Source organism: Buteo buteo, chromosome 9 (assembly GCF_964188355.1).
Source record: "Buteo buteo chromosome 9, bButBut1.hap1.1, whole genome shotgun sequence".
Lineage (NCBI taxonomy): Eukaryota > Metazoa > Chordata > Aves > Accipitriformes > Accipitridae > Buteo > Buteo buteo.
Genome location: NC_134179.1, coordinates 19599634 through 19612439, shown reverse-complemented (window position 1 = coordinate 19612439; position 12806 = coordinate 19599634). Strand labels below are relative to the sequence as shown.

Genomic DNA, 12806 nt, shown 5'->3' with positions numbered 1-12806 from the left:
AAGAAGGAAGGGTCTGGCCGGCTACAAACGCCGGAGCAGCCTGCTTCAAAGCCTGAAAGGCATGAGGATCGACCCAGAAAGTTGCCCGAAGGGCAGGGCACGACCAGCATCCGCCGGCCAGGCTCTGCACTCGCTGGCAGCCTGGTCTTGAACCAGGCCCCGCTCTGCTACATCGGAGGAAGGTCCTGCACCGGCACCTCCTCCGGTGGCCGAAGGGGCTTTGCGTCGTGCTCGTAGGATGCTAAAACCCATTTGCCATTACACGTGCAGTCATTGCTCATGCACTACCATTTTGAGATGGTTTTCCACCCCAGAAACAGCGCGGTAACGCCCGGGGAGGTGCGGGGGCTGCCAGCGCACAGCTCAGCCCCGGGAAGGTCAATCTATGGGATAAAAGGAAACGCCCTCAAGTCGCAACAAGCTCCTCAAGGGCACTGGAGGTGACGCTGCTCCAGCAACGGCAGCGCCCGACGGTCCCGGGCGGTAGGCGGCGAATTCGCCTTCCCCACCCCTGCTCGGCCAGGGGCCGGGGCGGGCCCGGAGCGGGGTCGCCGCTCCCCGCACAGCGGCGGGGGCGACGGGGGTGGAGTCACGGCCGCGCCGCGGGGCCCAGCGCCACGCTCCGCTCCCATTGGCTGCCGCGACGCAAGGGCGCCCCTGGTGACGCAGCGTCCGCCGCTCCCATTGGCTGGGACGCGGGACGGGGGGCGTGGCGGCGGGGGCGGCGGTGGTCGCCGCTGGGTAGGTGCGGGCCGGGGCGAGGCGGTGGCGGTCCCCGGGGGCGGGTGGGAGAACGGAACGGCGCGGAACGGAGGAGCAGCAGCTCCGGGTGCTGCCCGGGAGTCCCGGGGGGCGGGCGGGGAGGAAGCGGGCGGCTTTCCCTTTGGAAGCCCGTCCCCGTTACCCGTGGCGCGTTGCATCCGTGTCTGCAGCAGTTCAGCGCGGGCATCCCCAGGGTGCGGTGCCTCCTCGGCGTTATTGCCTTTCTTTCTTTTTTTTTTTTTTTTTTTGTTAATGTACCATTTTTTCAGCTGCGGAAAGGCTTTTCGGGTGGAAGCATGCAAGAAAAGGAAAAAAAACCCCAAAACTCACATTCCACAGGCCTGAAAGGCAAGAGCAGTGTGTTTTTTCCCCAAAACAACAACAAAAAGCTCCTCCCCAGCAAAACCAGGGCTGGTGGGAGACGGAAACTCCATCAGCGTCCGCTGCTCTTGTTGAAGTCCGCCAGCCAAGTGATAACTCTCGTTGGGACAGCTCTTCTTGTCTGCTGGGGTTTATGCAACTCTTTGGCAGGCAGCTTTGTTTTGACGACGTGAAAAAGTTCAGGGATTGCTTTAACTGAGAGGTCCCCGTGGACCTTCCCCCGTTGAAATGAATGAAACAGCCACTGCCTTCATCTGTTATCTAAAAAAACCAGTCACGGGTACTGCTTCTGAGCCGCCCCGTTGCTGGTGAGACAATTGAGGGCTCGGGTCTAGCTGGAATTTCTGGCAGTTTTCATGTTGTTTTAATGCCAGTGGAAAGTCTCCATCGTGCCTAAAGCTGTGGTCGTACGTCCCTCTGCAGAGCTGTGTCAGTCCTGCCTGAGGATTTGGGCTTGCTTCTCGTCGTGAGGGTTAATCTTGATGCGTCTCTACCGCTGGCAACCTGAGCTCTGAATTTTTGTGGTTTTGTTGGAAAATGGTGAGAAACCTTGTTTTTTAGCTGCTCTTGTAGTTGAGAGTTGCACTTTGTGGCATTAGCATTTTCATTCTGTTTTTAAATATGACTTCTTGCCTGACCATTCTGTGTACTGGATGTGTGTGACTTTCCCATCTAATTTGCATCCAAGTGTGGCTGGGTGTCCAGCTCTCCCTGAAATTAATTGAAATTAGCTGCCTGAATTAGAGGCTTTTGAAAAGGCAGTGAAATCTCTGGTGTCCATTTAAATATCCTTACAAATTCTGAAATAAGCAGATTTACTCTTACTCATGTGTATTGGCAGGTTTCCCAGTCTCTCTTTAGCTTCCAATTAGCTTCTGGAGATTTAATGAACCTGCGAACCAGCACTTGCTCTTTTTTTAAAGACTGATGGTGTTATAGAAATATATATCACTCCATGCTGTGTCCATAAGATCAACAAATAGTCTTGAAAGTTCAGAATAGTTCAGCCTTTGCGCTCCTGTGTAGTTACAAAAATAACAGATGGGTTGTGACCTATAATTTTTTTTTAAATGTTGCTTAACACATCCTTTTCAGATTTAAGGCCAAGCTTATATATGTTTTTTATAGTTGTTTTTGCTGGGCTGACTGACACACGACTCAAGCCGCTAAATCTGATGGAGAGAAAGATGTTCAACATCACTTTGAATTTAATGTGGCATCTTCTTAAAAATAAAGAGGTACCGAGGTCGATCGTTTATTACTGCACATTCAATTTAAAACTTTAAAGTCTGCAGTGGTGCCTTGTTAAACTTTTCTTTCTTCTACATATTTTTTAAAATCACTGCCCAACAACAGAACTGATTGTTGAGGCATTTATGTCCAAAGCTGTGGTGTCCAGCACTCCCCTCTCTGTTAAGACTTAAATCTACTGGATCATTTTTGGATGTACAGTGCTGCCAGTATGTGCAAGGAGGGATTAGAGCTGGTGAGATGCCTGTTCATGTCGTGATAATTAGTTATGTTCTCTGCTGAATCACCTGCTTCCTGTCATGGAGGAAAGCGCCCCAAATGGTGAATTTGAAGCAGGCTTTTAGGCTCTGAAACAGATCCTGGAATTTAATACGTGGTACCTTATGATTTGTCAGCCCGGCAGCTTTTTTCTCATGAGATTTTGGTTGGAAGAGGAGCAATCCAGCCAGCGAGCGAGCATCGTTTCTCCTTGTGGCCAAGGCCCTGGCTTTCAAAGCTGGTAAACAAATACATCTCAGGGGATTTTCTGGGCATTTAAATTACCTGTATGTTGGATTTGGCATTCGATTTGCTAATACTTGCTTGCCTGACTGTCTAAGCAAAACTAACTCAGGGGGACTGAATGGGAGTTGGTGAAGGCTGGCAGGTGACATGGAGCTGCCTCCTGGGGCTCAGGAGACCTCTGGCCCTAAAAACCTGTGATGGATACGTGAAGAAATCCCACACGTGCTATGTGGGAAACACACGTGGGTTCGTGAGTGGTTTGAGATATTCTTCTTGTTAGCATCAGAAATCTACCTTCTGTTAAACAAGATATATATGCTTACATATATTTTAATGATATATTGTTGTATAATATAGGGAATTTAGCAGGGGTACTTTTATCAATTACGTTTATTGCAATTACTATGCCATTTTGTTTGGATATACAACCTTTTTAGGGGGAAAAAGAGCGCAATACGGTCAATTTTAGGATGACGTGATGTGCGTAGGGTTGTATTCAGTAGTGACTTAAGCGATCAAGTGGGTAAGTCCAGGTGTCAGCAGAGGGACACGGCTTGCTTGGAGGGCTGGGACATCCCAGGCTTTACTTGCCCTCTATGCAGCTGCTGCTGTGCTGAATATAGCTGCCCGGCAGTTGTACAGGCTGCCAGCTCTCAGGGAGGGGGAAGGCAGCTGCAGTGCCTGCTGCGGGTTGTGCTGGGGATTTGGTCTCCCCTGGAGACCCAGCGCATCGCCCCGTTGCTCTTTGTTCACATGCATGGGCTCTGCCCGTGGGAAAACCCCTGTTGCCAGAGGGGTGGATCATAAAACGAGATCACGACAAAAAAGCTGACGGAGGGTATGAGTATCAACTTGCTTCCCACTTCTAAGTATTGTTTGGGAATACTTTCTTTCCTCCTTTTTTTTTTTTTTTTCTTTTTAACTTGAGTTTACTGTTGATGCTCCCTTGGCTAGACTCTCCATCGCTAGCCCGGCACTAGCTGGGTGAATACTGGCAAAACCATTCTACCAGTGTTTTCCTAATGCTGGCAACCTGCTTTGGGCTGGAGCTGCTGGAAGAGGCTTCAGTGTTGCTGGGGCTTTGAGGATGCCCACCTGTGACTGAGTGTCACAGAGCCTACATGTGGGGATTTTGGCAGTGCCTGTTTCGATGCTCTGTGGGGAGCCCGCAAAGTGTCATTTATGTTGAGAGTATTTTTGAGTCCTGCTAGCTTGGTGAACACAAGAGGTGCTTGGCTCTGACTGGTGTTCGCAAAACAAGATCTCCCGTGTGCTGTATTGGGTCTCCTTGATGTGGCTTATCAGTTGTCCTGCTGCAGCAGCGAGAGGGTGATGGTGGAGCACCTCCCTGTGTGGAGTACCCAGGGCTCAGGCTTCAAGAATAATACCTCATGTTAGAAGGATTTGCAGCAAGATGCGATGGGCTTGGCTCTACAGCACGCCTGAAAACGTATCATTGGCTGAGCAAGTATTTCCATTAATTAATTTCACAAAGAGTTAATTTCATGAATTGAGGTAGAAGCTGCAGAGCTAAGCACCAAGTTTGGGTTTTACAGCCTCCTACCTCTCCCTCTAATTTTTTATATATACTTCTCACTTCTGGGTGGCTTCCATTTCAAGGTTTTGAGTTTGTCTCTTAAAAACCCCTCAACTTTCCACCCCAACAGCCTTCAAGACTCAGTCGCACTAATAGGTGCTTTACATCCTAGTTAATGATGTCTCTTTTGGGCCCTGTAACCTCATGGTGCACAAACTGTTTGTGAAATTGGCCATTAATTCAGGAGACACTTGCACCATGCTGGCAAGGTATAAAGCACAGGTTTATTCTCAGTGTGGCCAGAGCTTTAATTAGATTTTCCCAGTGTGTCATGTCCTCGAAACCAGAAAACACTGCTGAGACATGAAGGTTTGCTCTTTCCTTTGTCCCACTTGACACATCAAGATGCGACTTCATGATTTTTGGGGTCTGACCCAGAACATGCTTAAGATCTTCATTATTAGACGTACTCAGTTTCTTTACTTGGCATGGAGACAAGGGGAGACGGTGAGTTGCCACTACTGTGTGTTGTGTATTTCAGAGCGTCCAAGGCTTGGCATCATCTTGCAGAAGTTCTGTCCCCATGGCCGTGGATGTGGGAAAATCACCTTCTGAAGCCTCATTGAGTGGGAAGGCTGAAGGCGATGGTAGGTGGGACTGCACAGAGGTGGAGACAGACTACCCGGAGCTAATGGACAGCCTGCACCAGCTTTTAGGGGCAGAGGAAGCCACACCCTGCTCACAGGGGATGGAGAGCATGGCAATGAGGGGACGCAGTCGCTTGGCCACCAGCGTTACCCAGGGAGGTTCGAGCTGTCGCCAAGAAGTGTCTTCAGCATCCACATCCAGATTTCCCAGAGAAAGAGCAAGCCTCTCAGAGACAGAGATGTTAATTTATAGAGCTGTCGACGGCGATGTGCCTCATCATGTTAGCCACCGGTTTCTTTCCCCAGAAGAGCAGCAGGTGAGAGTGTTGTATGTACAGGTGTTGCTGCATCACTGGGAGGTCCCAGGTGAGGTGGGGACTTGTTTGTCTGGGCTGTCGTAGCAGGGCTTTCTATCTCCTCCAGCCAGAGTGTGCCAACCCCAGCCCCGGGCTGAGCCGTACGGTGGGGAAGGGCTTGGGCTCTGACACCTGAGCCATTGCCTCCATTCCTGTATTGCCACCACGGAGCTGGAAAGTCGCTTGTGACGGGGCTCCCTAAATAAGTGCCTCTTGGGCTCCTTAAATAAGTGCTTCTTGCTGCCAAATGACTCGTGCAGCTTCTCAAGCCCTTGGGATGCCTTTACTTAAAAACAAGCCCCACTCTGGGCTTCGGGCAGCTGTGTGCTGTCCCGCAGACAGAACAGAGTTCCCCTTCCAGCCTCTCAGAGCAAGTCCAGGGCTGGGCTTTTATCTCCATGTCCCAGCACAGAGGAGCCTTTTGTCTGGATGCTGTGCTTCATTTTATGCATCCCTCTCTCCCGTTCCTTTGCGTCCCTCTCTCCCATTCCTTTTTCCCCCTGTCCTCAAGCAGGTGAAGGCATCAGGCTGTTGGGAGCCGGCATCCAGCCCTCCCAGCCAGCGCGGCTCTGCAGAGGAGAGCATCCTTGCTGGCAGCTGCCACGATGCCCATGCCGGCCAGTGGAACCGAAGGTTGGCAGCTCAATCACCATTATCCTCCACCCTAGAGGTTCTGCGGCCCCCGACCTCACCCAGCCCCGAGAGTGCCCTGCGGAGCCACTCTGCATCAAGCTTCTCCACTCTGTCTTCAGAAGAAAATGGCCTCTCTGAAGAGCCGGCCCAAAGCATGCCGGCCAGCGCAGATGTGTCTTCTCCTGCAGGCACTGCCACCCGGGACCTGTGCTGTTGGTGGGCTGCAGCAGAAGGCAGGGCACCGCGGGCACGCAAGCTTTTTAGTCCTCTGCTTGATGACCGCACCACCGTGGAGCGCATCAGGGAGATGTCATCATACCAAGCCAATTACTGGGCATGTGCCATACCAGATTCATTACCCCCATCTCCAGACCGTCGTTCACCCCACTGGAATCCCAATAAAGAGTACGAGGACTTGCTGGATTATGCCTATCCGCTGAAGCCAAGATACAAGCTGGGAAAGATGCCGGAGCCTTTCCTTCACGATTCAGGAATAGGTTTGGACAGCTTTTCTGTTTCCCCTGAGGGCACGTCAAGGTCCACCAGCATCTACGGCCGAGGTGGGCAGGCTCGGGGAAGTGGAGAAAATGGACGTTGGGGGTTCGTGGCCTCTGCAGACAGGTTCTCTGCCCCAGGGCCTGGAAAAAGAGGCCGCTCAGGAGCTGGCTCATACTATGAACCTTTACCTATTGCAAAAGCATCCTTTGCAAAGAGTGCTTCCTCTCGTCCTTCTAGAGATTCTGCTAAGGATGTAATGACAGAGTCAGCTAAGCCAGGTTCATCTGGCCGCCCTGCTGCAGATGGGAGAAGCTGGTGCACCAGAGGGAGCCCCTTTCCAAACTACAAAGGGCAGGCAAAAAGCACTAGTAGTTTTTTACCTACAACAGGAGTGCTCCCCCTGAGGAAAGAGTGGGAGGGTGATGAAGAATTTCTCTCCCTGCCTCCGAGACTGCAGGAGCTGGAAAGGCTGGCTCAGTTTTTGTCCAATCTTTCCTTAACTGTAAGAACGCCTGGGCACAACCACCGAAACCTTCCACATCACAGTGACGGCAGGCAGCCCCTTTCATCTGAGTTGGCTCCTTTTGGAGAAGTGGGTGGCAGGGACAAAAGAGGTAATATTGAGGATTATGCTGGGCTGTGGCACCCCTGCAGCTCTCGAAAGCCCAGCTGGGAAGACACTGAATCATGTGGCCGGATCTATAGGGATCCTCTGCAGGGGCTTCATGTACCAACCAGTCTCAGGGGCACATTGGATGGGACGTACCTAAATGAACCACGGGTCAAGGGGTATCTGAAGAAGAGCCAGGAGGGCGAGTCCCTTGCCCAGTGTGTTAAGGTACGCTGAGACAAGAAATAAAGTTTATTATGGGAAGATCTCACATAAAATGTTGCCTGTGTTTATGGCACAGTTAATTAAGGCTCCCCCTTCTGCATGATGTTTGCTGCCTGGCAGCTGGTAGTAATTTATGCAGGGGGGCTCACTGGAGCAGATAATTTCTTCTGAAGGAGCAAGAGCCCATCTCAGTTTTCCTGGGGCTCAGCATCACAGGGCTAGGTTCAGTGGAAATGGGGCACTTGGATTCCCCCAGCCCGCCCGTCCTGCAGCACCACTGCACTGGGAAGATGCGAGAGCCATGGTTGGGGCTAGACCGGCGTGAAGTCCTGTGTTCGCTGCCTGCCCCATCACTTCAGCTATTTAATGTGGTGTGGCTGGCCTTGCCCTTCATCCCAGGTTCTCTTGTCTTCCCCAAACTGGGTCCTACTTAAGGGTATAACAAGGCCAGGCAGAACTGGCAGGGTTTCTCTGAAGAGTTTCTGAATTATTTTGTGAATTTTTATTTTTTTGGGCAAGTGATGCCTCATGGCCATCCTGCCACCAGTGCTGTGCTCCCTGGCCAGTGGGGATTATTCCCCACTTTCCCCTCCATCTTCTTCCCCACTCCAGCCCCAGGCTGAATTTGGAAGCGATGCTGAGCTGTTTGCAAGAGAGTAATTATTATCGTGCACATAGCTACAAACACCAGTGCATTTCATCCCCTCCTCTTGCATGGGAATAAAAGGGTCTTTTCTACTGTCAGCATTAGGGTTTATCTGTCGCCCGAAATCACGGTGCCAGGGAGAAGCAGTTCAGCTTTATAGCAAAACCCCGAGGAGCAGGAGCAGGGCTGGACTCTGGTTTCAGTGAGAGCAGAGACCCCTGGGTTTTGTGCAGCATCTTACAAAAATAATCCCTTACTGAGACGCTTTAAAAATAAATGAAAGCACTTAATTGAACAAGATGAACCCTTGGGGAAGAGCAACTGCAAATTAACTGCATGGCTCTGGTGAGGAGGAGGGTGTCTCTCTGGCTGGGAGATGGTGGAGGCAAACCTCTTCCTTCAGCCTGGGTGCCGTTGGCTTCTGACACCTCCATAGCAGCAATTTCATGGTGACCCTCAATTCTTGCCACACAGTGGGTTTGGGGTGTGTTTAGGGGTTTTTGCCTTTTTTCTTTTTCTGTTGATCCTTGGTTTCCCAAGCTTAGGGATGTTTGTGTGCGGGGGGTGGGCAGGAGAGGAGCAAGGAGCAGGTGCTTTCTGAAACACCACTGGCTTACCTATTCCTGTCTCTGCTGTGTCTTTGTTGCCAAAATAGATCAGTAACCCCTTTTGTTATGCTTCGTTAAGTAGATGTTTTGCTGCCAGCTGGAAGAGCTAATTCGTTGGCTGTACAACGTCGCAGACATCACCGACAGCTGGGTCCCAGCCTCGCTGGATGCCGAGAGCATGAAGGCATCGCTGCACCGCTACTTGGTAGGTATTTCTCCGCACTCTTCGGTGCTGCGGGCAGCAAGTAGTGGGAAGCAAGGCACTGCTGGCATGGTCCAGGCAGGCGATGCAGGGTGCATCGAGTGTGCAAAGCCGAATCGGAGTACTGGGAACCTGCTTGGGGGAAACTGCTCCCTGGGTGACCTGCTGCAGGTGTCTCTCTTCCAAAAACGCTTCTAAGCAGCACTCCTCTTTCCCTTTCTTTCCCAGGAGTTCAGGAAAGATGTGGCCAACCACCGGAGCCTGACGGAGAGCGTGCTGGAGAGGGGAGAAGCTCTCCTTGACTGCATGGCATCGAATTCGCCAGGTGAGGAGGAGCGCTTCAGCAGGGCTGGTCGTGGACACAGCCAGTGATGCTGGCCGTAGCGTCTGCCCCCTGAAAGCCCTGGCCCCACATGAGTGTGGGTGTGGAAGTGGTGAGCAGAGTTTGCCATTTGGCAGCTGTATGGGAGTGAAAAGGGTTTTACACCTCCATTGCTGTCTGGAGACTTGGAGGTGAGGTGACTTGGAGGTTTGAAGCGATTACTTCTGAGCACTTTCAGCTGCACCACGCCTTGACCCTTGCCTTGCGCCGTGCCATCCATCATGGGTGATGAATAGGTTTCTGCCTCTTACAGGTCCCTTCTTAGGTTTTTATCTTAACTGCAGCATGGCCAGATCCCACTGGGCTGTGGGATGCTGTCAGCCTGCAGCTGGGAGGAGATGCTTTTGTCCAGCACAGGAGAAGGCAATTTTCACACCCTGCTTGCACTTGGTGCATCCCAGGATGGGTGTTGGCAGCCAGTTTGGGGAGACAGTCCAGCCTGGCTGGTGGCACAGCACACATCAGGCAGTCGCTCTGGTTATTTGGTGCATCCTGCACAAGGGATTTCTAAAGGACGGGCTGGGTCTGCAGTCACCAAAGGGGCTTTAGTGGTCAAGTGCTGCGTTATAGATGGGCTTTCTTACACAGTCCCAAAGGTTTCCTTTGGGAGCCCCTATTTCTGTATCTTCAGTTTTAACCTGCAGCCTCGTTGGTCACTTTCCACCCCCTCCAAGCTCTGCATCACAACTTGGGTGGGATGAAGATCAGTTTATTGATTTCTAACACTTGATTTCCTTCAAAAGTCTATCATCTGGGTGAGTGGAACTCTCTCTTACTGCTCTTACAGACATGAATTGTCACGTTACTACCACCTCCATCATATGTTTTGTTTTCCAGCTCTGAAAGACACGCTGGGTTTGATTGCAAAACAGTCAGAAGAGCTAGAAAGCCACGCGGAGCACTTGTACGAATCCGTTCTAGCTGCTGTGGGTCCCATGCAGGGTGAGAACGGGATGGAGGACAAGGGAGTGCAGCAGACAGCTGCTCAGTGGGTAAGCAGGGGGGCAAACCAGCCTTTCTGTGGTGGGAGGAGAGGGAGGGAAGTGTAGGAAGATAAAACACTTAAATTAGCTAACACTATACATCAGGCTTTATTACTTTTTCTTTTAATGTGACGTTTGGAAAGCCTAAAAGGAGAAGAAAGCAAGGGCGATCTCAAAATGGATGCCCCATCGTCTTTAAATGTGTGTCAGGGGAAGAGCAGTGTGATGAAACCCAAGATCAGGATGAGAGCGATGGCAGCTCCTCGGAGGGACCCAGGGAGCCGGCAGGCAGGTCGCTGTCAGTCAGGGTGGAGGGATCATCAGCAGTCTGCCCAGCACACACAGCTGCTCTACTGAAATCACTTGGACAGCAGAGGGAAGATGGGAAAGGGGTATTTTTTTGTTTGGTTGGTTGTTGTGTTTTTTGGTTTTTTTTTTCTCTCAGAGAAAAATGCTGCTTGCCCTGTCATAGAGGGAAAAAGATGCAAGTTAATTTGGGTGTAAAATACGGGCTAGAAAACTTGTTTGCTGATTTCTTGAACATCTTCCTTCAAATAAAACTGCAGAGACAAAAGTGTTTCAGGAGGGCATGGCTGGAGCATTAGCTTAAAGGGGCAGAGGGGTGCGTGGTGTTTGAGGGCAGAGGCACAGCAGTATCAATGGGGTCAGCTGCATGCTACCACAGCCCTCAGCCACTCACACTGTGATTGGGAAATCACTATAAAATCGTGTCTGTACAAAACAATCATCATGGGTGTTAGCAAGGTGCTGGGTCCAGAGACCAGGAAGGCTGTTAACGGCTTCTAAGCACCAAGCTGTAGGAATTTAGGATCTGCAGGATAACCTTGCCACCCCCACCCCACCCCCCCGCATTAGCTCAGAGCATTGATTTCCCCATGGCCGACTCCACGGCATGCCTTAAAATTTGGAGTTGCAAAGGCAAAAAAATATTTCCTGTACTTTAAAGGAGAGTAACAATAGCTTAAGTAGTTTGTGTTTTGTTTTCTTTTAAAAATTGCTAAATATACATTGACTATAACCTCTACACTACTGAGCATATGTGGAGTTGATTTAAGTATAGCATGGGGGTTTGGTTTGTTTGTTGGTTTGCAGCCAAAGCACAGTAGCAAACTTAATCCCTTTTATTTCAGGTGCTGCCTCTATCAGACCTGGGCTTTGTTAGCCAGTCTCGGGATGGCTGAGAAGAAATGCAGCAACCACCAAACCACCTCTTTCACCTCTTGCAGAGATGCCAAATACCTATGATCACTGTGTTTGGAGTCAGCCAGGCTGGGCTGATTTCAGTTTGTGGGGTTTTTTTTACTGTGGCTTGAGAAAGGCGAGCTGTACAGCAGTTATTTGGCTACTGGGATGTCTAGTTAATAGTGCTGACTACACTGGGAAGTTTTGTGAGGAATGTACAGCTGGCCTTTTTTTGGTTTGTTTTTTAACGTAGCTTTCCTTTTTTATTTAAGAAGTGGCTTGTTCCATGTGTTGGCAAAATGTCAGGAACGCGCTGTTTTTTTTAACCGAGTAATCCATAGTGTGCTGTGCAACTCACTTCTAAGTAAAGCCGTGTGATTTTAATAGCTGTGTTCTCATGTTTTGTTTATGCTCTTCAAAAATAGGTGCTAGAAGCCAAGAAGTAGCAACTCCTGGTTCTTGGGAGCAAACTGAACTCTCGGTTATAGTTACCACTCCCTGATGAAGCAGAGCCTATTTAACTTTCAGTTTCCTTATGCATGAACATGAAGAGCCAATATGCTGTATGAATCTTGATAAAATAGTAAGCAGGTGAGTACACTCAGGGAAGAACCAAGTTATCTATGAACTGCTGTCACCTGTTATTTGCAGTAGCTGTGTTAGTGCTGTGCTGGTTTCCCTGGGTGAAGAGTTGTGCCTCTCCCCTCTTACAGCTAGTGCAGTTCATCAGTGCTCAAAAAACATTCATAAAGGGTTTCCAAACACTTTCTGCAACAGAAAAGGGTATCTCTGAAGCAGCATAACAAGGTAAGTGGCCAAAAAGTTGCAGCCAACTACAGAATGTTAGTACTTGGCTTTAATTAACCTTTAAACTAAATAGCAATCATCATGTTCTTGTGCATCATTTCCTCCCATTCTTGTGAACGGAACAAAGTGAAGTTTCTGTACTGCACAAGTAGAAGGTGAAAGCATAGTTAAAACTGAAACAGTTATGAATGATAAATAATTCATTGGGTTTTGTGAGGTTTTTGATACTCTCCCATCTTCCAGCACCTCAGCTTAAAGGGCAATTTTTTTTATCGCCAAATTGCAGGTGACAATTCATAGATCAGCATAAGTTCAACAAAAAGGTTCAAGCAGCTACAGTGAGACTGGTCTTGCTGACTTTACCAACACCAGGTCCCTGTACCCATGGGCATTCAGGGAGATGCTTAAACAAAGCCTATATAAAGCAGGGCAGGGTAGGAGTTACATGCAAGGAAAGGCTACTGGTGCCTATGTGCTACCACTTGCAAATCTTAAGCCCAACCCATTATATCAAAGGTATTTAGTATTTTAGCTTACACGTGAGAGACTACAGTGCCCTTGCCCAGGATTT

The 12806-nt window shown here is 49.9% G+C and overlaps 1 protein-coding gene across 2 annotated transcripts; it reads left to right on the top strand.

Annotated features, from left to right (window-relative positions):
- Positions 1-717: 717 nt before the first annotated feature.
- Positions 718-11806, top strand: CEP68 (centrosomal protein 68). Of its 2 annotated transcripts, none has more exons than XM_075035553.1 (7): positions 718-741; positions 4977-5399; positions 5953-7407; positions 8741-8863; positions 9089-9185; positions 10080-10234; positions 11377-11806. In XM_075035553.1, the coding sequence occupies exons 2-7, from the start codon at positions 5019-5021 to the stop codon at positions 11425-11427; spliced, it is 2262 nt and encodes a 753-aa protein (XP_074891654.1). In that variant the 5' UTR covers positions 718-741; positions 4977-5018; the 3' UTR covers positions 11428-11806. The 2 variants fall into 2 exon arrangements, with proteins under 2 accessions (XP_074891654.1, XP_074891653.1); XM_075035552.1 differs by lacking the exon at positions 718-741 and adding an exon at positions 779-1683.
- Positions 11807-12806: the final 1000 nt, after the last annotated feature.